At 43.5% G+C, this 27,180-nt stretch overlaps 1 protein-coding gene across 1 annotated transcript; it reads left to right on the top strand.

Annotated features, from left to right (window-relative positions):
* On the top strand, positions 1-25,408 carry BRI3 (brain protein I3). Its single transcript, XM_073362132.1, has 3 exons — positions 1-454; positions 3,574-3,682; positions 25,016-25,408. Exons 1-3 carry the CDS (start codon positions 283-285, stop codon positions 25,146-25,148), a joined length of 414 nt encoding a protein of 137 aa, XP_073218233.1. The 5' UTR covers positions 1-282; the 3' UTR covers positions 25,149-25,408.
* The last annotated feature ends 1,772 nt before the right edge of the window (positions 25,409-27,180 follow it).

Below are 27,180 nucleotides of genomic sequence, written 5' to 3'. Positions count from 1 at the left end.
ACGTGAGCTCAGTCTTGTGACTGGCCCGAGCGCTGGGAGCCGCCGCGGCAGCGGGCACGTTGCTGCTGCTGGTCCGCCTGGCTGGGGGCGCCTGGGCTCCGTTCCCCCCGCGGATGCGCTGGGTGCGGGGGCGGCTGGCTTGGCGGAGAGACCCTCGCTAGCGGCTCGCTTCCCCCCCCCTCCGGCCGGGGGGCGGCACAGGGAAAGTTGGGCGCCGGGGCGCTGCCTCTTCTCCCCCCCGCGGGGTCTCTGCGCTGCTCCCCCCCCCCGCCGCGCCCCAGCATGGACAACAAGCCTCTTCTGCAGGAGCGGCCCCCCGCCTACACCCCGGCCTCGCAGGGGGGCGACTTCGGACAGAGCAACTACGGGGCCATCCCCCCTCCTCAGCCGGGCTTCCAGCCTCCTCCGCCCTACCCCTACCCCAGCGCTGCTGCCGCCGCCGCCGCCCCTGCAGGTGGGTCGCGGTCCGGGCGAGGCCCGGAGCTGGGCGGTGGTGCCAAGGGCCCTGTTTTGAGTGTTAAGCGGCGTGCCCCTGGCTCCGGCCCGGGCAGGGTGGGGATGTGAGACGCAAAACAAACTTTGCGGAACTCTGCGAGGCGCAGCGCGCAAGCCCCGCCGCGGTGGGCTTGGTGTGTCGCTCCACTCCGGCGGGGGGTGTGTGTGTGTGTGTGTGTGTGTGTGGGGGGGTCTTTCTGGCGGCTGTTGCCGTGTGCGAGTGAAAAACTAACGTGGAAAGGGGAAATGGGTTACTAAAGCTTTGCAAGCAAATCCTCCCTCTTCCCTTCCTCTCCCCGCCAATGAAACGAGTCATGGTAAGCCCGGGAATTGCCGTGCAGAAGGCAAGTCTGCAGAAGCCTCTCTCTCGTTGGCTGGGCTTGCAAGTCGAACAAGCTCTTCTGTTGAAATCGAGTTAAATATCCTACATTGGCCGTGCCAATAGAAGGGCTGGTTGCTGGAGACACTACCTCTCTTGGAAAAAGTTTTGTGGCATGTCATACCAAAACCTAGCTGCTTGTGTATGAAACCATGGCATTGGGCTGTAGCAGGAGAAATTCACAGTCTCTTTGCTAAACGGTTGTGTGCCACTTCCCCGTAAAAACCGTATGTTTGCCCTCAGTGACTTGGTTAATACTCAAGCTGGAGTAGAAAACAGGTTGGTCAGGAGTACCAGATGTTATAAAAGCTGCTCTCTTCTTCCCACTTAAGACTGATTGTAGGGCACAATGTGTGTCCTTTTTTATTTACCTAGCTGTATTTGTGTTCTGCTGTCATTAACTGCTGAGATACTGTATTGCCATTATTTTGAAGAGGGATGGAATTATCAGGACTTCATACAAAGATGCACACATTAACACTTGGCATTTGACTTCCTCTTCCCAAAGCTACAATTTACCATGCACACATTCCCTCTGTTCCTCTGATTAAATGCGATGTTTTCTAATGTAAATGTCCCTGGAACTGAGTGTAACCCTTTCTGTTGACTATGAAATTTAGCATGACTTGGATCCAGTTAAAGAAACAAAACTAGACTACAGTATTGGCAATTTCTCAGTGGAAATTCTCCCTATCCCCACCCCCCCCAACATTTGAGGAAAAACTAGTGTGTCAAGTAGGTACTTAACCCCAGGTCCTGTAAAGACTCAAGCATATACTTCATGCATTGTGAGTAGTCCCAAGTGACTTCAATAGGTCTATTCACAGTGCATAAAGTTAAGTACGTGCCTTCAGGCCTGGGACCATAGACATTTGATTACCATTTACTCAGTCACAGCACGCTCACCCCCAAAAAACCCAAGAATTATTTTTGACTTTTTCTTTGCTAGTACACTTAATGGATTTCCTGTGATTCCGTAAATTAAATGTTTTTTGCCCTTATTCATTAAGAAACTCCCCAAAACATCACTACTTGGCTGGTGTAAGGCACCTCATCGTCTGATGTCATAATAGCCCAGTTTCTCTATATGGCAGGATATGTCATTGCATAGTCTCTTGCTAAACAACAAGCTTGTAATTGTTGTCGTTGCATTTCTGAGGCTTCTGTAGTAATGATTTGTAAAATAGTTTATGCTTTCTAAATATAGTTTTTAGAACATGCACAAGCTTGCTGGCTGGGTTGGGTCTTCCAAGCAATTTCATTTATCAGTTTTCAAGATTTCTCATCCATTTCCTTAGTTCTACCTCTTTCTCTCCACTCCTGCTATTGTATATTAGTCACAGTTTAACTAATGTGGAAGTTTTCAGCCTGGCAGCCAGAGAAACACTGCATCCTGTCTCCACCAGTTTGGATGCCTAAAACTAAAAATTGTGACCTTTTTGTTCAGTTAACTGTTTTTTCATCCTCTTCTCCAGTAACATTAAAACAAAATCTTTGAAGTTAATTATTAGCCTTATGTACATTTTAGACTGTGAAATTGTATTAGGTATTCAGGCCTATGAAACAATTTTGCAAAGACGTGCTAATTAGCATGTCCTCTTCAGAAGGATTTGTTTTAACTCTATCTCTGATTCAAGTTCTGGTATGTGTCCTCCCAAGTCCTGAGGAATACACCTTTGGGGCCACAGTCTTGTCTCATACAATGAATTTTTTTAAGTGTCTTATTCAGATTACAGTTCTGTTGCTTTGTTTATGTTAAGCAGATCTTGGGCCATATCTAGAGACTTCTGTTGACATAGTATGTTGGCCCCTGGATGCGGGGGCGGGGGTGGGAAGGAAGAGGAAAGAAGAGATGCTGTGCTGTTATAAACCCTTAGTGTAGGAGTGGGCAAACTTTTTGGCCTGAGGGCCACATCAGGGTTGTGAAACTGTATGGAGGGCCGGGTAGGGAAGACTGTGCCTCCCCAAACAGCCTGACCCCTATCCACCCCCTCCCACTTCCTGACCTCTTACTGCCTCCCTCAAACCTCTGATCCATCCAACCCTGCTCCCTGTCCCCTGACTGCCCCAACCCCCCCCCCCCCAACAGGCCCCCTGGGACTCCCTCGCCTATCCAACTGCCCCCTTACCATGCTGCTCAGAGCAGCAGGAGCTTGCAGCCACCCCGCCTGGCCGGAGCCAGCCATGATGCCGCGCTGCCTGGCAGGAATGGCAGGCCAGACCACAGGCAGTATAGCAAGCTGAGGCGGCGGGGGGGAATGATAGCAAGGGAGGGGCCGGGGGCTAGCCTCTCCAGCCAGGAGCTCAGGGGCCAGGCAGGACGGTCCCGCGGGCTGTAGTTTGCCCACCTCTGCCTTTGTGTATGCATGGTAAAGCCAGCAAAATTGTGCTTTTGCTTATATAGTTTGTTTTGTTGGGGAGGGGGTTAGTGGCTGGAATAAGCTATAAAGCACAGTTTTGCTGGTATAAGATATGTACACACCAAGAGCTCTTTGCCATTATAGTTATACTGTACCAGCAAAGTGCTTCTACTGTAGAATTGACCCTATGATACCAAGTGTCTTTCTGTTGTGGAAAATGAAATCTACCTTCCCAAGTTACCATTGTCTAAGGAATCATTGTGTCCTTTACCTGTTTTTTTTAAAAAAAAAAAAAACACTTTATGACGAAAGGTTCACTTGCATTTCTGTTTGTTCTAGGATATGCTGCACCACCACCACAGCATAACTATCCTAATATGTACACCATCATTCAACAGCCAGCTACCACCACCTCCGTTGTAGTGGTTGGAGGTTGCCCTGCCTGCAGGTACAGTTCTCTCCAGTTGTTTTTCAGCGTTTTAAAATAAATTACAGATCTCTGGCCTTGAAACCATAAACATCTTGGTTTTAAATATCAAAATGAAATTAGTTGAATATTTATATATAAAGTAGTGGTGGGATGTTGTCAGTCATCCCATTCAGCCGTAACACTGGAATGAAACTTACTGTGTTTGGTGATGACCATAGTCCCTTTTGTCACCTACCCTTGCCATAGAAAGGACTCCTACATGATATCCACATGTGGGATCCTAGTCAGCTCTGTTGATTTTTCCTTCTCTAGGTTGATGAAGAAAACCTGGGATTTTTCCTTCCCTTTTACTTACTTAAACTATGGCTGAAGTAATGGGCAGTGCTCTCTTGGCAGGGGTGGTTTCTTGTTTGTATTGGTACAATATTGATGATTCTAGGAGTGTGGAAGTCCGCTTGCTGCGGAAGAGTTGTCAGATTAAAAACATAGGGGGCTTGCAGCAAGGTGTTAATCCAAGATAGAGCCTGGGAGTCAGAAAAGATTAATTGCAAGTTCCTCCACTAATTAATAAGACCAAACGCCCTTTTTATTATTATTTATTATTAAACCACTGTTCTTCACTGAAGAGAAGTTAGGATGCTCTAAAGAAAAGGATAGAGAATACTGGACATATGCCACCATATACATTCATTATGCTTCCTCTCCTGGAATTCCGCATTCTGTTCTGGTCAGCCCAGCTCCAAAAGAATATGAGAGGGGGCATATTCACAACAGGTGATGAGATCAGATCATTTCTGAGGTAAATCCTGGGCTTTCTTTATGATCTTTATAACACTTGCAGCTGTGGGGTGCTGAGCTCCTTCAACTTCCACTGAAGTGCATGAGAGCTGTACTTACAGGATCTTGCCCAGGAGCAGCACCTTGCAGGATTGGGCCTTTATTCAGAGATCCATGCTTAGGAGATGGACCCATCAGAATAGCACAAGTGGTATCAAGCACTGTTGTGCTAGAGTAATGCTCTAATGAGTCTCAACACAGTAATGAGATGATATGAATGAAGCATCCTCTGGCCTTTGTGGAACGGAATTGTACTGTGAGGAGTCAGAGCCTGCCTTCTAAGTCTGACTTCTTCCTAGAAAGGTGGGTCCAAAAGATGGAGGCTCTTAGAATGCTGTGTAAGGGCTGATGCTGTTGAACTGCATCAGTTTAGAGTGAAATTGTAACAGCTAGATAAAGTCAGGCTAGATATTAAATGCACATCTTTAACAGTGAAGGTAACTAACCATTGGACTGCTTAGTTGGGAACGTACGTGGTGCATTCTCTGTCACTCCAAGTTCTTAAATCAAGATGGGAGGTCTTTTTAAAAAATGTTGTAACTTAACCAGAAAATAAAGCTTGATAGAATGTCACTTAGTAATTCCTCTGTCCTTTTCTGTATAGGAAGTCAGACAAGAATGATCATAATGGTCCCCTCATGCCTTAAAACCTGTAAATCTGAAAGGGAATTTCACATGAAAATAGTGAATCTTCTGCACTAGATTAAACATCAGTGGCCTCTTACAGATTTTTATACAGTTCTTGTTTCTCTTTCTGTTGGTAACTCGCTCAGCATGGTATAGAGGATTCCTTGAAAGCTTCAGATCTGAAAATGTAACCTCTAGCGGAAAATCCCTCTCTAGGCAGTGGAACTTACTTGAACACCATCCTTGTGCTGAGCATTGCTCAGACTTTTGGAGGTGATCACTGTTTGGTCCAGATGTGTGGTATACTGGTTGGTGCAGATTTGATAAAATGAAGCAGTCTGAGCCTTGCAGAAATCAGTGTTAAGTTTTTGCTTAAATAGAGTCCCTCTTCTAAAGTGCCTACTTGCCTCTCTGATGGACACATCCAATGTTCAGCATGCTGCTTTTCCACTGTCTGATTATTCTCTACAGAGGATAGGAGCAAGAAATTTTAGCTTAGTCTCCTCTGAGGTAGGATCCTGAGAGTCCCTTTCCTTCAACTCCTCAGGCTCTGTTTCAGCCCACAAAAATGATTGGGTTGAGAGGGAGAATATATTTACTCCAAGATACAATGATTACTCTACAGGGCCCTTTTTAGCTTCTGTAAGAGGCATACTCAATTGTAGGAAGTGAACCGTTGGGACCAGTAACTGTAGCCAGAGATAGGCTGATGCCATGTCAGCACCTTCTTGGCCTTTTTTTAATGAAGTGCTTGAACTGCTATAGTGTTCCTGGCATCAGAAGTGGTAAAAGCTGTGTAAGTGTCCTGAAAGGGCAGTAGAATACAAAACCTTAACTACTCCTGCTTTGACCAGCTGTGGGATTGATAGTCTTGTATTGGGATCTCTTCAGAAAAGAGGATGGTTGTGTGCAGGGAGAAGGAATGGAAGCTCAGTCCATTCTGGGAAGCATGGAACTTCCACCATGAGACATAAGTGATGCTCTCTTGTCTGAATCCTTTCTGCCTTTAGCTAATTTGGGAGAAGAGTTTTTAATCCTTCACTTTTCAAGGACTGCAGCAATGTTATTCCTAGTTCCTAGGCCTGAAAAATGTATTCACAGAGATGTTGTCTAAGCCAGTGGTTCTCAACTTTTCCAGACTACTGTACACCTTTCAGGAGGCTGATTTGTCTTGTGTACCCCAAATTTCACCTCCCTTAAACTACTAGCTTACAAAACAAGACCTAAAAATACAGAAGTGTCACAGCACACTTACTGAAAAATTGCTTGCTTTCTCATTTTTACCATATAAGTACAAAATCGTGACCCCCCCTCCCCCACACCGGTTGAGAAACACTGAGATAGCATATAGAGCAGTATAAACAAGTAATGGTCTTTATGAAATTTTAGTTTGTACGGACTTTACTTGTGCTTTTCATGTAACCTGTTGTAAAACTAGGCAAATACCTAGATGAGTTGACATACCCCCTGGAAGACCTCTGCGTACTCCCAGGGGTATGCATACCCCTTTTTGAGAACCACTGGTCTAAGTTGGTATGTCTTGGTCTTTCCTTGGTCCTTGAAGATGTTTGGCCCAGTTGCATCTTTTCGGTATCCTAAAGATAGCATAAATTGGCAACAACCAAGTACTGTAGCATATGATGGGTTGGAGAAAGAACCACAAAATCATGATGCTAAGATGAACTGTGCTTTAATACCCTTGGCTGTATTGTTTGACTCAGACTCTAGACAGGAGAAACTGCCACTGATTTTGTTATGTTTAGTACTTTTAGATTTTTCCCTGCAATAGCTGTGAATCTGAGTGTAAAACTGGTGTTAGAGGAGTGTAAATGTGCTCTGATTAATCCAGTAATCTAGTTAGGATGTGGCTTTGGATATTTCACCCATTTTTGATAGTGACTTTCTTAGGAAATCTCATAGTGGGCACACTAATCTTTGTGGGGTTTCCCAGATACTGAACTGTGTGTATTGTGATACACTTGGTACGCTGACTCTGTGCTTGTACTAGCACTACAAATTGGGTTATTGAGGCTCTAGAGACTAGCTTTAAATGCCCTCATTTTGCAGATTTAAGACCCACACTTAAGCATTTTAGCTGATTGTAACTTGTCTGAATGGGAGGGGATGTTGTATCCCATGTGTGTTCATATATTGCACTGTATAGGATGTGGGTAACTAATATAAAATGGTTTAAGGCAATTTTTTTAAAATAAACCATAAATTGTAAATATAAAACCCAAACTCCACAAAGCTAGCTTTCCTTTCATGACACTAAGTTGTGTTGCCGGAAAGGTCCTGCCATGTTAAGAGAGAGACAAAATTATTAATGTTTGTGGATTTGTCTTGCTTGCAGCTGGTGGGTAGGGGAACATAATTTATGATGAGGGTTCTCACTATCATGAGATGAACTAGCATCTTCAGGCATAGCTGTGGGATATAACTTTTTCATCACGGTGTGGGTGTATATGTGTAAATGCTGCTTATCCAAACAAAAGTTGCTCCTACCCAGAACATTGCACTGTCAGAAGCCAGACTTCAGCAAGATCAAATACATACAGTACTTGCCTGCCGTCTGGATATATTTTGAGATCGTATTCTACTTATTGCCACAAGTCTTACTATCCTGAGTGATTATCATAGCATGATGCATTAGCTGCAGGAAGGAAGGACTAAAGGCTGAAATTATGAAACATGGGTATCTAAAACTAGGCACCTCTCAATAAAAGTGCCCAGACCTTAGAGGTGATCAACATAAGTAGTGTACCCAACTGGCCATAATGTGGTGTGTGTTATACTTTTTAAAATCTGAAATACTGCCACCTTGTGATGGGGATACAGATGCTATTTGCAAACAGTGAGGTAACTCTTGTGCATTTCTTCTCTCACCTTGGCATGGTAGGTCATTCTTTAGTTAGATCTTCAGCAGGATCCAGTGCTTGTGAAGCAATGCAGAACCATTAGTTGCTCAGCAGTGACACTGCAATGCATTATGCTCGTTTCCTAATGCAATGATGGTAGTGCCTAGAGACCACCTTCCCCTTGTGTTAGGCACTGTGTAGGCATAACTGTCTCTCTTCTCCTGTCCTCCCCACCACAACCCCAATATCTAGAACATTAATGAATACTGAGCAGCATGTGTCGTTCTTGGGAATCTGTTGTCAATTAAATCATTTACTGCTTGCAATTGAAATAATGTTCAAGGGATACTGTCAATCTGGTCCTGCCTTTAAACCATTTTATATCCCCAAGAACCGCTTAAAGCTGCAAACTTCACCAATCTAGCTTCTTGCCATGCAGTCACTCATTGGCCCTAACTAAGAAATGCCTGTCTACGTTGCTCCTTGGACAGTGTGCTCCGCGGCATGGGTAGGCAGACAAGCAGTAGCTCTGTTTTGAACTAGCGCACAAAAAATAGCATTGTGGCAGCTTGGGCTAGCTGCCAGAGCACAAACCCACCTGATCCCCCTGGGTGTACGCTCAAGCAGCTAGCCTGGGCTGCCACCCATGCTCCTGCGATCACACCGCAATTTTTAGCGCACTAGCTCAAGCAGAGCTAGTGTGTGTCTCTGTCTGCTTGAAGTTAGAGGTACCTTCCCAGCTGCAGTATAGACATAGCCTTAAATACTCTTCAGTTTCTCTACTTTCTTGGTGCTGCAGTGTTTGGTTGGGACAAACTGAAGGGAATTTATTTCTTTTTAAAACAAATTTTAAGAAAACCAATGCAAGTAATTTTTCTTGGCCTAATGTTTGCAAATGCTTGTTTTTTAAATCTGGACCAGTAGGGGATTCTCTTGGTGGCGTAGAGCTGGGGTTGCCAGCTGTAAACTGCCACCTTGCATTCCTGGGTACAGTGACGGTGAAAGATGTGTGGCTAGAGTACTGCTGTAATCACTCACTACTTAGTGAAATGGCCACTTGGGAGCTGTTGCAATTGGGCAAAAATTTGTGCAGCCTTGAGGGCTGCTTTAGGATTGGGGGATGAGGTAAAGTGGTATTCAAACTGTATTAATCCTCTTCTTTGCTCCCCGACTCCCTGGCCTGTATAGGCTTGTCTGGACTGAAGGATATTGTCCCTTAGGTTTTGGCCCCTTTCACCCAAGGTTTCCCTTAGGTTCACCCAACCTTTCCCTTAGGTTTTGTTGCCCCTTTCACCCAAGTGCCTCCTTCCTGAGAGAAAGAATAATGAAATTGTACAAAATGGCATCTGATTATGAATAAACTCAAGATTCCAGGCTTTTCTGCACGTTTAACATCAGAAAGGACCCACTTTTGTGGCATATCTAAGGAAACTCTATGAATGAAGACTGTAAATGCGTCCCTTTTTCCCCTCAGCAAAAATGCATTTATTTAGATTTAACACAGACTTTCAAAAAAGTGAAAATAGCTATTAAGTAGAAAAATAGGAGCGTAAATTTTTTCTCACATCAGTCCTTTGCTACATTTTGTGGCAAATGTGAATTTCACGTATGCAGTGACTATGTTGACATTGGCAATAATCATGTTATTGCACCTTGTAGGAAGTGAAGTCCCTTTGGAATTCTATTTAAGATTGATGCTGTAACCAGGAACCCAGTAGGAATAGGAGCTGGTGACAGAAGTTGCTGCAAAAACAAGATCCAAATGTGATTGAAAACTAAGTAGCTCACTAAACTGTATTGCATAGCATGCAGTAAAAATGTGCTGTGTTGTGTACACAAATTGCAGAGACCAAATTCATCCCTGTTAAGGGTTAGCAGTGGTGCTCTGCTGTAGTTTGATGGCTGGAGAGGTTAGGACAAGGAACGCGCTAAAGCGTTATGTAAGCTCAAGTAAAAAACCTTGATATGGCAAATCTAGCAGTTGCCATAAACCTGTCATTTGGAGTTGCTGTTCATGACGCAGTTGTCCACCTGGATATTTAAAGTCTTTCCCAATCCTCTAAGAAAACTGCACCAAACACATGCCACTGGTAGAAGCAAGCCTGCTTTCTGAGTGTAGAAAAGAATACAAGGGGGATACTAGCACTCAGTAGGTTCACAAAAGACAGCTGAGCACAGATATTTCTGTATTTCCTGCTAGGATATTCATCCTCCTAGGACTATCTGGTTTGAGAGAAATAAATTTAAACAATTAGATCTCTTGCTAATAAAAATGATTTTCAGACATCTGTCTTGTTAATTGCATGAGTGCATCACTTAATAGGCATTTTATAAAATGCCTCAGAAATTTAGGTCCCAGCCTGTAGTGTGGATGAATTCTTCCTTTGTTCAGTCTGAGCTGATGGAGAAGTTGCTGCAATACATTTTATCCAGGTGTCTAATTGGTGCAGTGTGCACAGGCTTTACCACTGTGGTAATGGGAGCTTGTGGTAAGGAAGAACAGAGCTTTTCACCCACTGGATACGCCTATGAATCTTGCTCAGGACAAAAGTGACCAAAGATCAGCCAAGTTTGGCTGTACACAGGCTAGGTGAAATGAATAGCTAAATCTCAGGCCTGTTCCTAGCAGGCAGGTATCCATCTTGCAAAGATTGTGCTGTCTAATTGGCCCACTTATTGGCAGTCTCTGTTATGAGGCCAAGGAGTTACAGGGGTGGGGATTGACATTCTAGAGGTGGCCTATCTAGAAGGGGGCTCAGCTGTGTCAAAAATCACAATTTTTTGTTTTCAGTACTCGGGATATTCCCTAAAGTATGGGGAAGCCTAGGTAGCACTATCTGTTACAAACTCAGATATTTTGACTGATTAAAATATTCAGCCTAAAAGTGCCAAGTGTGTGTTAAATTGTAGTAACTTTTGTGTACTTGGTATCTTTGATCAGGGCAGCTCTGGCTCTTACAATGTGTTTAAGATGTTAATGTTCAGAGACTTTTCTTTCAAGCTAACATATTTATCAAAAGGTTAATCATTCTCCTCAACGAGCCTTTGAAACTAAATTACTTTTCCGAACCGAATGAGCAGGTGTAGTGTAGCTTAAATGTGAGACTCTGCTGTAGTATAAATCTTCCCTTTTTATTTTTAGACCCTAGGAGTGGTGTCGTTTTTTAAACCACATTAAAGCTGATTATGCTGTAGGACAAAAATTACTTTTGGCTGGATTAATCTTCAGATTGAGTACAGTAACTCTCTGTAATTTATTATCTAAGATGAAGAATAACTTACTGACTAAGGAACGGACTAAAATAGTGGTGTTCTGTAACTCCTTTTAAAAGTAGCTTCCCCTTCTAAACGTAGTAACAGGCTAAGAAAAGACAGTTTGCCTAGGCATGTTCCATCTCTGATTAGGAGATGACCTGAACTAATAAATGCCATGTCAAGTGTCCATGTAGTCAGAATATCACTACAGATAAGCTTCTGTTGTGGGAATTGATCCTGAAATAATTGTGTTATGAGGAAGTCCTCGCAGCATGGTGTGCTCCAGTATGTTCCCCAAGTGGTAAAGTGCCACATGCAACTGGCTTAATTTATAATCCATGTTTCTTCTTTGTCCCTGGCACTTATGTCTTGCTCTCTCACTGATTGGTTTGTCCCTGTGTCTGATGTCTGGCATGGATCAATGAATGTTTCATTTATTGGTAAAAGGTTGTACTGGGCATTTTGCGCTGCCAAAAAATGGCCTCCAAATAACTTTCATGTAGGGGAGAAGGGAGCTTAAAACAACTTTACTGACTGCATCAAGGACATCTGCTTAGTAGCAGAACTGGACTATAGGAGCTGATTCTTAAGAAGATTAATTGTAATAGCTTAGACTGCAGCCTTCAACTCTGAAGTTTGTAGCTGTTTAGGGCTGACCAGAAATACCCTGATTAGTCCTGCTTATGTATTGGTTTAATCGTAGTGTCTGGTTTTTAAGGCTAGCTCAGAATTAGGCTGCTTATTCCCTTTATAATTAAAGGTAATGGCACACAGGTCACAGAGGGGGTGGATGCATGAGTGAGTGGGGGGGGGGGGGGAGAGGGAGAATACATTTATAATTAGCAAAGTGTAGGGAACCAGGAAACTGACATTTCCTGTAATGAAACAGAAAATGCATATATAGGGGATGGGGACAATGAATGTGTGTGAAATCCAAAGATGGCATTAGTGTCATGCTAAGAATGCACAGTCAGGAAATGTCAGAACCTTAAACATAGTGTGTAATTTTTCAAAAGTCATTTTATTTATTGACTCCTATAATGGAGCTCAACATTCTGTTCTCCAGAGGATGCATGCTTGTCCCCTAAAATTGAAGCACCCCAATGCAACAGTCTTTCTAGACAATGTAGGGGCATATCATAGGCCATAAAGTTAGTGTGTGTGATAAGTTGCACAGTTAACCAGGAGGGAAATAGTGAACAGTTGTCTGACTTCCAGAAGTCCTGAGCCAGCTGCTGTTGACTTCAGGGTTGGTGAGTGCTTAGTACTTCTATAAATCTGGTCAGATCCATGTGTAAGTACACAAATATCTCTAACTTCAAGCACCTAGGCTTGCAGTTTTTGGCCCTCTATTTCTGTGTTCCCTCTTTCCCCTTCCCTGTAAGCTTTGTCCAAATAGCTGTGGGTTGCCTGTCTTAATATTTGACACATTAGCTGACTCTCCTCCCAAAAGATGTTCCTTCCAGCTTTGTGTATGTGACAATTACAACACTCTTTACTAGTTGTAATTAAGGAACTGGAACAGAATTGGATTACAGTAGTGGGAGTCAAAGGGCACTGGACCCATGGCAAAGATGTCGCAGTGAAAGGGCTAACATTGTACACAGACCTTTCCTCCTGTTACGTGTCAGGAGATGGATGTTAAACTCCACTCCTCCTTCCAAGAAACATGCTGTTGAGTTCCTAATCCCTAGTCATACAGTTTCTCTCAGCTGTGTCCTGTCTCATAGACACTGTTTCTTAAAGCTGACTGCTAATGGCCGTGCTAGTGTAGTCCTGATATTGGCATCTTAACTACAGCACTCCAACCTACTCACAGCCAGTCTGGCCAATGCTCAGATGTGTCAGTGTCTTGCTGTTGCTAATGCTGTTGGGACTGCAATGGTGGGAAATCTTAAGTCTTGTGTAGACAAGGCCCTTTATGTTTTAAAATAAACAAAAACAACCCTGCTGTGAAGTGCAGGAGGCTGCATTCTGCTGCTGTTGAGTAACGCCTTCCGTGACTTCAATTAGGCTGCAGCAGGCCAGTTCTGTAGCACTGTGCAAGTGCAGCAGTTGCATTTGTTAATTACTCCATTTTAAACTTCCTGCTTACAATAAAAGGGCAGTCTGTCCCTTTTACCCCCCTCCCCCCCCGTCTTGGGCAAAACCACAAGGTCTGAAGGGTTCTTTAGAGGGACTCTTTTTAGAGATGTCTGTTGTCCACCTGGAATGCACTCTTGGTGTGGATGTGCACTGGATGATTTTTTGCCCAGCAGCATCTGTTGGGGTTGTGCCTGTGCCCTAGGTATCATCTTATCCTCCCTCTTCTCCCCACCCCCTGCTCCCCAGTGGAATGAAGGGCAAAGAACAGGCCCAACCATTTTCCTCAGTTCCTCTGGGATTCTGTATTGGCGAAGGAATTGGACTCAGTAGTAGTGGGGAAGAAGGCTGGGTAGTGGAATCCATGTGGGTGACCTTATCTCTAAGAGCCACACTTGCTCTAAGGGAAGCAACTGTATTTACTTCTTCCAGTGATTGTTCACGCGGATTCCACCCTTGCTGACTTAACAAGCAGTTGTCTGTTTGCTTGGAGGTGGATAGTAGGAGTTCTGATTTACACAACGGCTGCAGGACAGCCTTACCAAAATGGCCATCTGATCTAGAAGCCTCTACCAAAGAACAGTGTCTTGTAAGTATGTAGACTGAGCTCCACAAGCTGTCCTACTAATTTCAGAAATAGGGATATTCTCAAATTGACTACAGAGGCTGCCTGAGCTCTAACTTGGCTAGCTCATAACATTCTTTTGATGATCTCTGTGAGAATATTGCCTGACCTTTTAACTCTATCAGCAGAGACCACAAACAGAGGCTCTCGGTTTACTCCTGAATGATTGTGCTGTTGGTGTAGTAAGGGCACTGTCCTATTACCTTTAACTGTATGAAGTTTGGCTTCCTCTGGAGTTGAATGAGGCTTGGGGAAGAAAAACTGGGAGATGAAAAAATTGGTTAATATGGAACTTGAGGCAATAACTTAGATCAGGCCTGACAGTGAACCACTCCTTATGAAACACAGTAAAAGGGGAGCTCTCCACCCCCTCACCCCAAGGGTCTGAATCTTTTTTTAACCTTCCAGCTGCTATAATGGCTACTAAAAAGGCAGCCTTTGTTAATAGGTGGGATAGGGAACAAGTTGCTAAGGGCTCAAAGGGCCTTTCAACCCTGTTAACACTGTACTGAGGTTCCAAGAAAGAAGGGGCTCCCAAACTGGAGAGGGGGTGGGGAAGCGAGGGACATGCTTGAGTCCCTTAAAGAATCTAGCCACTGTAGGGTGAAAAAACAGTGTGGCCTGGGGTAGGTGAGTAATGTGCAGATATCACTGCTAGATGGACCCTATGGAACTAATAAAGCCTAGATCGTTGCATAGACCAATATTGCTGCGGTTGGTGTCGAGAGACAAATGGTGCTGAGATGCCCAAACAGAAAACGGTTTTCTTTTAGCTTTGTAAGTCGGTTTCGTTGAGGCTTTCCTGCTTTAGAGCAGAATGTTCTGAACTTCAGCTGAACAGCTTCTTTTGGTAGACGGCAGCCAGCCAGCATCCAGGCTGTCAGATGCAACAATGCTGAGACTGGGTCTAGGATCTGACTGTTCTCTGAGGTTGTTGGACAGAGTAGGCAAAGTGATCGGGGGCTGTGTTGAGAGGTTAGCAGCCAGGGCTCCCAGGGATTGCCAAGGAGTCGGAGGTTGGTAGCCCAGGCTTGCTACTGGACTGGAGGGAGGATCGAGCCTTAGCTATGTCTGTCTGTCTTTGCACCAAAGCAAGCTTCCATGCAGTGCTTCTGAGTCTGCTTGGAAAAAGAGGGGCTGATGGAGCAGTGGTCAGGGATTTGCCCTTCATCTGAAAAAAAAGCACACATCATGCCCATTGAGGGGCATGTTGTAAATCTAGCTTCTGCCATAAAGGTGTGAGTCCTGCTACTCTGGGGTAAGGGCCGGGGCAGGATTCTAAACCTACTAACGAACTATGGAAAATTATAAAAAAAAAAAATAAAAAAAAAAGGAAAAATTAAAACCCAACTGGAAAACTAGGTGTAAACCTGCCCTCAGGGTCAGCAATTTAAAGGCCGCAGCAGCACAGCTGTAGCGCTTCAGTGAAGCCGTTACCTGTGCTGACCGGAGGACTCCTGTTGGCATAGGTATTCCACCTCCACGAGAGGCAGCAGCTATGTGGACGGGAGAAGCTCTCCTGTTGATGTAGTGCTGTCTACGCAGGGGGTGAGGTCGCTGTAACTACGGTGTGGATTTTTTTCACACCCCTGAGATTTAGCTCTACAGATGTAAGTTTGCAGTACAGACCTGGCAAATAGACCTTGCTGTACCTGCACTGCACTTTGTGCCCTTGGGTTGGGGCAGCCAAGCACCAGGTACTGCGGGTGCAGGTGTAGCCCCACCAGATGCTGCAGGCTAAAAGATTGGCGTGGCACATGTGCCCCAAGGGTGAATCTGTGGGCTACCACTTGAGGGACCACCTTTCCTTCTCACTCTGTTCCCAGGGAGGAAGTGCACTTAGGGGTGTGATGCTAGGAATGCCCCAAATAATTACTGCTAGCATTGCCTCTACTGTGGAAACTTTTTTACTGTGACTGGGTCAGTCAGCTCTTATGTCATGAGTGCTTTCCAGGTGCTGATGTTGAATAACTTAAATGTTCTTTTTTCAGCGTAGCAGCCGTGTTAGTCTGTATCCGCAAAAAGAAAAGGAGTACTTGTGGCACCTTAAAGACTAACAAATTTATTTGAGCATAAGCTTTCGTGAGCTACAAGTGGAAAAACACTAAAGGCATCCAATGAAGTGAGCTGTAGCTCACAAAAGCTTATGCTCAAATAAATCTGTTAGTCTCTAAGGTGCCACAAGTCCTCCTTTTTAAAATGTTCTTGACATTTTAGGTGTTAGGCACATTGTGCTGTCTAAATGCCCCTGGGTTGTAATGCAGTTTGTGAGGTGAGGGGGATGGCTTTTTCCTAAGCTATTCAAGAAACTAAACTTCAGTAGACCCTGTAGGCAACAGAAGAATTGCTTGTGGACTCTGCATTTTTTAGCTCCCCCTCCTCTTTCATTCCATTAGTTTAACTTATACAATAGGTGCTTGTGATTGCTCTTCATCATTAGTGAAACCACACAGTTCAGCACACTGGCTCCTTGCCTGTCAAATAATGCTTTGACACTACATCAAGGCCACTCCTTTTGGCTTTCTTTTGTGCAAGGGAGTCCAAGAGGACACACCTTGTTAAATCAAGTAAGTGCAGTTGCTAAACCTAGGTTATAATTTCAATCTATTTAGTGAAACTGTCCAATTTACTGTTGCCTAAATCTGAAAGTTCAAGGCTTTGGCTGAGATTTTCAGAAGTGATGTCATTTTTTTTTTTTTGGATGCTCGGAGAGAACACTCTGTATTAAAGCCAAGCACTAGAACTGAAAATCCTTATTCTCATTCTCTCTGCTGCCGACCTCAATAGAAAACTAGCTATAGAAAGAAAAGCACTAAACCAAAGACTGACTATAAACCAAAAAAGCACATCCAGTGTGGGAGAAAGTGCAACTTCAACGTGGCCCACCCAAGGGACGTGCATCTGGGCTGGGTGGAAAACGGCAACAGACAGGTCCCCACCCAGGCATTCCTATGGCAAGTTGATAATGGGGATAGGAACAGGAAGCCCGTTCTGAGCACCTGGATTTTTCTAATAGGTCAGTAGCAGAAACCATTGTTGTTAATCCATGCATCTTTGAGACTTATTCCTGTAATTTGTAAAGCCTGCACGTGGGTCTCTAAGATAATAGCCCTGTGTGTATTTGGGCTTTTTAATCAGCATTTCCCAAGCTGAAGTGCTGCTGATGAAAAACCTAATTGATTGCACATGCAAAACTATGAATCTTTTCTTCCGTGGTAATAAGTCTGTCTCTGTCGTCCCACAGTGGTGTGAATGCTGGCATGTAGCTTTATCACTTTTTTTTTTTTTTTGGTCAGAACCCTATGTGATCGATGTCCATAGTCATTTTTTGCATATGACTTGTAATCCTCTTCTTTTTGTAGAGTGTGTTGTGTTCCACATCCTCTTCCCAGAGCAGATCTGTGACCATTTTAGGGAGTGTGCAGACAGTTACAGGAAGCAGACGTACCAAAAGCTTTACAGTAGCATGAAGCAGTAGCTTATTTGAATGTAGCTGGCTTCACTGCTGACTGTACTAGCAGCTATGGAGTACTTGCAGGATCATGTTGCTGTTGGGATGGGGAGATTGCTGTGTGCTCTCTTTCAGGGCCCAGTGAAAGACTGAGCTGTGTTATGTATTGCAGGGAGACAGGACCTTTTTCTAGCTAGACTTTTCATTCAAGAAGTGATGCTTGAAATCAGCCTATCTTCATTGCACTCTTTCCTGGCTATTTCTGGCCTGTCTAGATAATGCTAATTATGTTCCTTAGTAAAATGCTCTGGGATTGATTGGATAAAATTTCCAAACATCATTTGTTCCCATTTTAAAGAGAAACTGAAGCACAGAGCCTGTGTCCAAGGTCACACTGATTGAGTGGCAGATCTAGAAATGGAAACCAGATTTCCTGGAGGCAGGACAGCATTCATGAGGTTGATTCCTACTAAAGAGCTATAGTAGAGCCTATTCCATAGTGCCCTTCGGGGCAACGGAAGGCTTTGGTGTCTGGCAGTATAGATCTGAATGTCACCAGCCATGAGGGGAAATGTGGTGGTTTTTTTTTTTTGGTTCGTTTGTTTTTTGTGTGGTGTGGCCTGGGCATTCTTGATTGCTTTCAGAGCTTCCAAACTGTGATGAGGACACCTTTATTAAACTCTGCTTTGTCTAGTGGAGATTCCATATCTCTTCTGTGAAGTAGGATGAGCTTTCATGGTGCGATAATACAGAGATTAGAGGTTGGACATAGGCAAGCTGAATTAAGTGGTTCCTAATTTGACTTGGTATATTCTATTGTTGATTAGAATGGTCTCTTGGTTTCCTTCAGAGGTAATAAAGGCTTGTGAGAGCTCCTTCAGCCTAGCTGTCTATGTATGACTTGTGCTCTACTTTCCAGTCTTCATACTTAATCTCTGTGTCTGATCTATGGCGTGCATCTGGGAGTGGGTTTGCTCGCCACTGGATTGCAAAGCTTTAGTGGTTGTAGTGTTTAGACTATCAAGTGTGGTGTGGTACTTTCCATAGCATCTTGCAAACTCGCTTGGTCTCTGAGCTTTTGGGGATGTGCCATCCTGGTTGGTCTAGTTTCCAAATGGGAGCAATGAACACTAATTTCTGTTTGGGACGGGGACAGATACTTGCCCTTCTCCCACTCCAAGCAGTTTAGGACCAGGATGAAGATGAATTGCAGCTGTGTGAATGGGGATGGGCAAACGTTTTGGCCTGAGGGCCACATCTGGGCATGGAAATGGTATGGCAGGCCATGAACGCTCATGAAATTGAGGGTGAGGGCTGTGGCTTGGGGTGCAGGCTCTGGGGTGGGGCTGCAGATGAGGGGTTTGGGGTGCAGGAGGGTGCTCTTGCCTGGGGCCGGGGGTTGGAGTGTGGGAGGAGGCACAAGCTCCAGGTGGCACTTACCTCAAGCAGGACTTGGAAGCAGCAGCATGTCTCCCCTCTGCCTTCTACCTGGAGGCATGACCAGAAACCTTTGCAAGCTGCCCCATCCGCAGGTGCTGCCTCCACAGCTCCTGGATACAGTGGCATGTCCCTCCTCGGGCTCCTACATGGAGGCGTGCTGTTGGCCAGGTGGCTCTGTGTGCTGCCCCATCTGCAGGCACCGTCTCTGCAGCTCCCATTGGCCATGGTTCCTGGCCAATGGGAGCTGCAGGGGTGGTGCTTGGGGTGGGAGCAGCATGCTACGCGCAGGACTGGAGGGGGGGATGTGTCACTGCTTCCAGGAACCACATGAAGCCACGGTACACAAAGAGCTGGGTAAGCCTCAGACCCCGCTCCCTGGCTGGAGTGCCAGAGTGGGGCAAACCCCAGAGCCCGCTCCCCAGCAGGAGCTCGAGGGCCAGATTAAAATGTCTGGCAGGTCATAATTTGCCCACCCCTGGGCTGGAGACTACTTGAACTAACCCTATGGTTTGTGGAGTGGGTATGAGGGCTTGAGCCTGTATCGTTAATTAACCAAACAAGTATTCAGTTTTCTAGGATGATCGTTTAAGTTCTAGTTCTAGATTGAACAGCAATACTTTAAACTATGATTGGAAGATGGAAGAGCCATTAGGTGCCTGTACAACATGGTGGATTAATGCTTAACCTTTGTCTGAAGATTCTAAATTGATTGTCTTTCCTTTTTGCATTGGAAGCTGGAGGAATATGCTGGCATGGTGTAGCTGACTTTTAGGCTTGAAGTGTGCTAGGATGGGCCAAAGGAAGATTAACGATACCCAGTAACAACCCAATCCCTGTTTTTCCCCTTTGGAATTTTGCTGCAGTTTAGAAAAGTGTAAATGCATTGGAAGGAAGCTTGGACACAAATTGCTCTTTGTGCCATTGGAAAATCTTCCCCTAAAGGAATTATGTACAAAACAACTGTTAATTTAAGAAAAATGACTTCAGTACTGCTTCTAACTGTGATATCTCCTTGTCATTTGACTTTCTTCCAGGCAGGAAGATCACATGTCTTAAATAGCAAATTTAGATTTGTTTTTTTGCAAAACCAAAGCAAATCTTGAAAAACATCCTTGTCAATCAGCTGACTACTTAGGAACTAAATACTGAAACCTCATGTGGTCATGTGCAATTTACTAAGAATATTTTCACTAGGACTGAATTGCCAGGACTGTAGGATTTGAAGAGTGGCAAGGTATAAAAATATTTAATAAAAATTTCAACGAAGTGCTTGTGTCCAGTGGCAGGATCAATTTAAAAATAACTTTGATTTAAAATTTGAAAAACATTTTAAATTAGAATTGCATGTTGCCAAATTGGATGTTGAGTACTCATTTCTTTAGTTTCCTGTGAGGTGGGAGGGTCCCAGAGTTTGGGCTGCAGTCCAAGCCAAAACATCTACACTGCAGTTCAACAGGCCTGAGCCTGAGTCAACTGCCACAGGCCAGCTGTGGGGTTTTAATTGCAGTGTAGACATTCCTAAGGGCACATCTGCACAGTGTCAGCTATGAAAGTTAAATTAAATCACTTAAGCCTCCTTGATAATCCCACCTTTCAGTACCTAAACAGGGGTTCAGGAGCCCAATTCTGGTGCTACTATTTTTGCATATTTTATCCTGTGTGTATTTGGAATTGAGAAAAGTTCACAATAACTAATACTGAATGGTTAATATTTCATTAACACTGAAGCAACTTGCTTTTGAGGTGACAGATTTTATGCCACTAAATTTTTTTAACAAAAGTACAATTTGTCCCTGATGCTATAAATATACATATGTTTAACTAAGCAGGTAAATAGTCCAATTTGAAATCAGTGGAACTATTCCTGTGAGTAAAGTTACATGTCTATTTGAGGCCTCAATGAGTCGGTAGTAAAGTTAAGAATGTATACAAGAAGTGTTTATCGTGTCAGAACTTTTAACTAGCTACATTTTTGTTTTATGTAGAATAGTCTGGTAAATTAAAATGAGGTCCTACTAATGGTACTGGTGTTTTTTTTAAAATTATAATGTAGAATAAAATTTATAACGAACTAAAGTTGCGATTAGCACACTTTCAAATTAACTTTACAAAGCCTCAACTTGAGTTAAAATTTAAAAAAAATATATTTTAAATCACTTCACTGTTACATATGCTAAACTGTGATATGTTTAAGGCTTTATTTACATATGTGAACCATAAGCCTCCCTAAAACAAAGAGGGAAAGAGCATCTGACTAAGCTTTCTGATACTGTGCAATTTCATTTTGTTTGGGAAGACCTTTTTATGGATGACAGCTGGACTGCTCACACTGGCCTGAAACTTTTGCATAAATTATCATCTTGGATGATGATTTTTTTTATAGCTGGTCACATAGGGTGGTGGACACTGGTGCCTTGTTAGCTATCAAAGCAACAGTTTAAAGCCAAACTGTAATGAAACTCTGCACTGAACAAATAAACACCTGGCACAAGCTGCTTTAAAATCAACATGTTACAGCAGAATTGTTTTGATAGTATCTGCTCTAAATGAATTATGCGCTTAGTCACATGCTGCTTTTTAATAATGCCCCTAATTATGCAAAGATTTAAGCATGTGCATAACTTTAGGCCCCACTACTCATGTGTATGTAAGTCTTTGCAAGCCTGGGGCCTACACTTGTTTCTCATTTTAGTTGCCCTGCATTGATTATGATTGTTCCTGAGCAGCGACTTGACCTCTTCTCGAGTATAACTGTTTACACTTTCTCTGGCTTTGTTATGGCAATGTCTAATCCATATCTTTAAATCAGTTCAGTTTGATTAAGAGTCTGGCATGCAGGCAAGCTTCCCACCCACATCCCCACTCTACCCCACTAATGTCACTTACCTCGAATTAGCCCTCATGGATCAATTGCACTAACCTTCTTTGGGGAGGAAAGAAGGTTGTATGGCTAAGGTATTGGACTGGGACTGGCGAGATGGAGGCTCAATTCTGTGGATCTGCCATGAATTTACTGTTTGACCTGGAGCAAGTTACTTAAGGGGAGATTTTTTTCAAAGACACAAATGGCGGTTAAGAACATAACTACCATTTTGTGACTGAAATCTCCCCCTTAATCTCTGCCTCAGTTCCTGATCTGTAAAATAGAGATCTGCCTCTTCCCACCCCTTGTCTGTGTATTGAGCCCTCTGGGCAGAACTCTCTATGCGTACATGGTCTGCCACAATGAGGCCCCCCCCGTAGGACATTCCTGACCAACACACGGGTCTGTTCTAGTCTTGCTTCTGAGATACTGTTGCGTAAGTGCAAAACATGTAATAAGTACACCCTATCCTGGAAACTGTGCTGCAGTGCCTATGAGAATTTTTTTCAGCTAGTGATGGTTAGGTTGAGGGATAGATGACAATACTTGACTCTAACAAAATCCAAATGTATGGATTTGATTGCCTCCATGCTGTTTGTCGCTTACTCGAAGCTCTGTAGAGGAGGAATCTTGCCCCTTTGTATAGTTCGTAGCACTGTAGGGCCCTGATCAGGTTGGCTGTTTGAGAGATGCTCCAGTAGTTTTAAAAGGAATTATTCTGGGGGAGTTTTAGGGCCTGTGTTATACAGGTCTGACTAGATGATCACAATGGTCCCTCCTGGCCTTGGAGTCCAGGAGTCTGTGGTTGGTTTATGGGTTCTATTGCAATATAAATATATTTAATTACACGCAAAGTATATTCAAAGAGTATTAAGGTTGCAAAGTCACGGGCTCATAAATTAGGAAATGCCAGAACTGAGGCTGCCTGTGCAAACTTAATCTGGTCTCTTTGTGCTCCTGCATTATGATAGATTTGTTAATTAGATGACAACTGTTTTTTCCACAGGACCCCTGCTTTATTCAGTGCAGAGGATGGACAGTGTTGAAATAATGAGCAGCTAGTCAATTTTTTTTCCCCCTCATTCAGTAGATGGCCCCATGCCTTGTTTACTGCACTCTACTCAAACCTGGCTCGGAAGACTGAATTATTAATTTCTTCATGAATTTTTTTCCATGGTGCTCACCCCTATGTTATCCAAGTACTTCATGAACTATTTTTCACAAATCTCTTAGATGAGGGGGTTTTTATCCCCATTTTATAGATAGATTACGGTCAAACATTTCGAGTAATTTTGGGTGAGACACCTAGAATTTGTTCTCTCCTCCCCTCTCCCCCCCCAGTGTACTTAACATTATAGAGCCAGGGTTCTCAACCTCTTTCTTTCTGAGGCCATCCCAACATGCTCTTAAACTCCATGGCCCACCTGTGCCCAAACTGTTTTTCTGCATATAAAAGCCAGGGCTAGCATTGGGGGGTAGCAAGCAGGGCAATTTCCCAGGGGCCCTGCAAAGTTAAGTTGATCAAGGTTTGGCTTCAGCCCCAGGTGGCAGGGCTTTGGTTTTCTGACCTGGGCCCCAGTGAGTCTAATACTGGCCCTGAAACCTGCTCGTGGTCCCTCAGGAGGGCCCAGACCCCTGGTTGAGAACCACTGTTATAGAGTCAGGCACAGCTCTCATTGGCTTGCAGCTGTGAGTGCTCAGCGTTTCTACAATTCAGACCGTAGGCTCTGAAGGCCAGCACTGTAAAAAGTTTGGCTTAAGTGACTTGCCCAGCATCACACAGGAATGCAATGGTAGAGAGAGAATCCAGGTCAGCATGCAACTTTAACCATCAGAATATTCTCTCTTTTCTTCTGTGATCACCTGCCTCCTTCACTGCATACCTTCCAACTTCCTCAGTAAATGAGGCAGGGAGTCTATGGACAACCACCTCCTTTATACAACTGATACATCCCCAGAGCAATGTTTCCTGTGCACTGAAGGAGGCTGGGGTCCTGTGGAAAAAAGTGTGTTGTAATTAGACTATTACAAGGCATACTGATAGGAAGCCCAAAATACAGTTACACAAACAGGAAATGCCAACATTAACCTTAACTTTAAATGCTTGATATTTTTTTTTCAACCTTACAGTTCTTTGTATACACAACTACATTCAACTCCCTAGCTCTGAAGCAAACTGAAAAAAAAACAAATTCCATTGTATTGCACCATTTTGACACGCACGGTTCATTACCAGGGTTGAAGCTCTAGATTCACCTCACAGACCTCTGCCAATTGAGCAAATGGAGTAACAGATAACAGTAGTAGCTTTGTGGAACAGCACTGGAGGGGGATAAGATACCTTGCCGGTGGCTTTTACAGATATTCACTAACAGCAGAGGAATGGTAAGACTTGGAAATCTTGGCTTCCATGGGGAGTGTGTTGTAGTGGGCATAGACTCTTCTGTCCATTTCTCCAAAGCTTGATCCCTTTTGTCCTGTCCCATCTTTTCCCCTCCTCTGGCTCCTTGTCCCAGTGTCCTTACCCATCCAGTCCAGTTTTCCCCCTGCATCCATGCTCCTTATCTATTCTTTCCCCACCCTGTTTTCCTCCTTGGCTCTCAATTCCACTCTCTCCTCTCCTTCAGTTCCCAGTCTACCATTTCCCTCCTTGGCTCCAAGCCCTGTCAGCCTCCAGTTCTCGTCTTCCCCAGGTTCCTTATCCCAGTCGTCTTCTACTTCTTCCCTCCCCCGGTCTGGCAATTGCAGGCATCCTGAAGGGCAAGGAAACAGCTGCTTAGGCCTAGGCTGGAGCATGCCCAGTGTGGACAGAATATTTGGGGACTGTCGCTGCAAAGGTCTAGCAAGTTTCTACTAACCACATGAAAACTGCAGGTTTTTTCCTTCTCTCCCCCCCCCCCCAAAGGTTGGTAACTTGGTCAAAATTGGGCAGATTTTCAAAAGGCTGGCAACAGGCACATCCTTAGCACAAAGGCAATCCAGTGTCAAATGTCAGGTTCCTGCTCCAAAACATGAGAATGCTATAGCTTCTCAAAGAAAAGGTCCTCCAGAATTTAACATGAGGGGAAAACTTATTTTTCCTTGTTCACAGGAACAGCTGAACCATTTTGGCTGAAATTTCCCAGAACAATTCAACCTCAAGCAGACACCTGACATGTAAAATTTCAGCCCAGAGAGTTAATTTGGCCAATTTATAAGCAACTGAAAACACTTCTTATAAACTGCGGGAAAACTTTAACAGGAAGAGCTGCCAGCTGTGCCTACAGTGTCAGCAGGCATTTTGTGACTTAACTCTTTTTCTTTCCTCCTACAGAGTTGGTGTATTGGAGGACACCTTCACCTGTCTTGGTGTCTTGTGTGCCATCGTATTCTTTCCCATTGGAATTCTGTTTTGTCTTGCTCTGAGGCAACGAAGATGTCCTAACTGTGGGGCAACTTTTGGTTAAGGGATCAACCTGAACAGGCTTATGGAGGCCACATCTATTGTAGTACTTGTTTCTAATGTAAATGTCATGTACAATCACTTTATTTGATTATGCTACAGACCTGTTTTGTAAAGTGTGATGAAATTATAGTCTTGCATGTGATAAACGTAATCGGTTTTATGAGCATGTGCATTGCAAAACATGAAAACCCCCCTTGTTTCCGTGTTGAATGGCATCTTTAAACTTAAATAAAACTGCTTCTCTTTTTGCAATCTTCACAATTTGTGGCAAGGCTGAATCTTGTATCAACCTATTCTTTCATGTCAGCTGGTTCTGTGTATGCACACTTTCAGCATGTACCTTTTTGTTTAAAAAAGGTTAATCACTAATGTCCTTGGTGTTAATAGGCAGATTAAAAACCATAAACTTTGTATGCATACAGTCATCATACTAGCTGCAGTGTTGTGAAATTCCAGAGGTTTAAAGTAAGAGAAATCTAGAAAGTAGCGATTCTAATCATAGAAGTGATCTATTGTTCTGGAGACTATTGGGGCAGCTTGGGACTGAGGACCAGTGCTGGTCAACGTTTTTTTTTTCAAATTTTTGAAAAGGGTGGAGGGAAAGACTAATACTCATGTCAACTTCTTGCATTTTTTGACCAACTATAAAGCTGGTCCAAACTTCTTGAAGTCTCAAATCATGTTTTTGGATTTTTGTTTGGACTAGCTCTGACTATATGCTCCACAGGATACAGAAGTACTAGAAACTTATTTCAGGAAGGGAAGGTATGTAGAGAGATACTAACCTGCACAAGTTGGAAAATTCTGGGGAAGTTCAAGACCCTATTTAAAAATATGCTGTTGTATTTTCTCACTTCAAAGACCTGAAGTCTCTCGGAATACTTTACAAGAAGTAGAAAAAAGATGAGACCACAAAATAGCAACTGAAGGACTACAAAAAAAATCTGTTAGATGTGAGTAACAGAACGGATATTCACAAATATGGAGGTGGAGATAATACAGCAGTAAATAGATCTATTAAGAATGGTATGCAACTAATGGCACTACTTTTTAGAAATACATAACCTAACCTGTCTAAATCACTAAGAAGACATTGTCAAAGTTTGGTATGGTACTCTTCCATAGAGACTCATGTTGATGAAATATACCCTAAAGCATTAAAGCTAATGAACTTGCTTGTACTACGGAAATCCCCCTCCCGACATACACAGGATGAGGTGCAGTACCAGAAGACATGAAGCAAGTGTAGCAATGACTATATATATAATTTACATTTTCTAAATAGGAAAAGGGGTAACTTACCTCTTCCTTATTGCAACAGAATGCACAAAAGAAAATTGGACATGACAATGCAGCCATGAAGATGTAAAAACTTGTCTGGCATGATCTGATCTATTTTAATCTCTGAAAAATGGTGATTTGAGCCAATATCAAATGCTTTCAAGTTACAATCTTGCAAATCTCATTGGCTTGCTAAGTGAGACTGGCAGCTGGACTGAAATAGCTGGGGTAGTAAATGTAAGGTAAAGTGGAAAAAGCATCAGGTTATTTAATAACCTCATTGATATGACTGATTTAAAATAAAAACTCTCAAAGTGCTTGATCCAATGTCCCTTGAAGTCCAATGGAAATGCTCCAACTAATTTCAGTAGTCATCTGAAGTTCAGTGGGGAGGAGTAAAAACAGACAGAAATAATACCAAGGAAACAAGACAGATTAGAAACATGAGTGGAAAGTAATGGATCAGATTAAATTTAAACTTGTATTTATCTCCTTTTTAGGGTATGGAAGAATAATCAAACAATTAAGGGGAAGATAAAACCTGTAAAGAAATGCTGCTTTTTGCTATGATCTTAAGTAGCATTGCAATTTTTGGGCTGCAGAGGCACATCATGGAGTCCCTCTGACAGCATCTTAATATTAAGTGTGAGTTCCTCATAGCTAAATATGCAGGTCCAGAAGTTGAGGATGAGCAATAAAATCAGAGCCAGACTCATTTTAATCTTTCCTGAATGTCAGATATACTTTGGCTA

This window comes from Lepidochelys kempii, chromosome 10, assembly GCF_965140265.1.
Source record: "Lepidochelys kempii isolate rLepKem1 chromosome 10, rLepKem1.hap2, whole genome shotgun sequence".
NCBI lineage: Eukaryota > Metazoa > Chordata > Testudines > Cheloniidae > Lepidochelys > Lepidochelys kempii.
Note: the sequence above shows the minus strand (reverse complement) of the source record. Positions and strands in the feature narration are given on the sequence as shown.

Coding starts and splice junctions, on each gene's coding strand:
- BRI3 (XM_073362132.1), top strand. CDS start 283: ATGGACAACAAGCCTCTTCTGCAGGAGCGGCCCCCCGCCTACACCCCG. Junction 455..3,573: donor CGCCGCCGCCGCCCCTGCAG/GTGGGTCGCGGT, acceptor TGTTTGTTCTAG/GATATGCTGCACCACCACCA. Junction 3,683..25,015: donor GGAGGTTGCCCTGCCTGCAG/GTACAGTTCTCT, acceptor TTCCTCCTACAG/AGTTGGTGTATTGGAGGACA.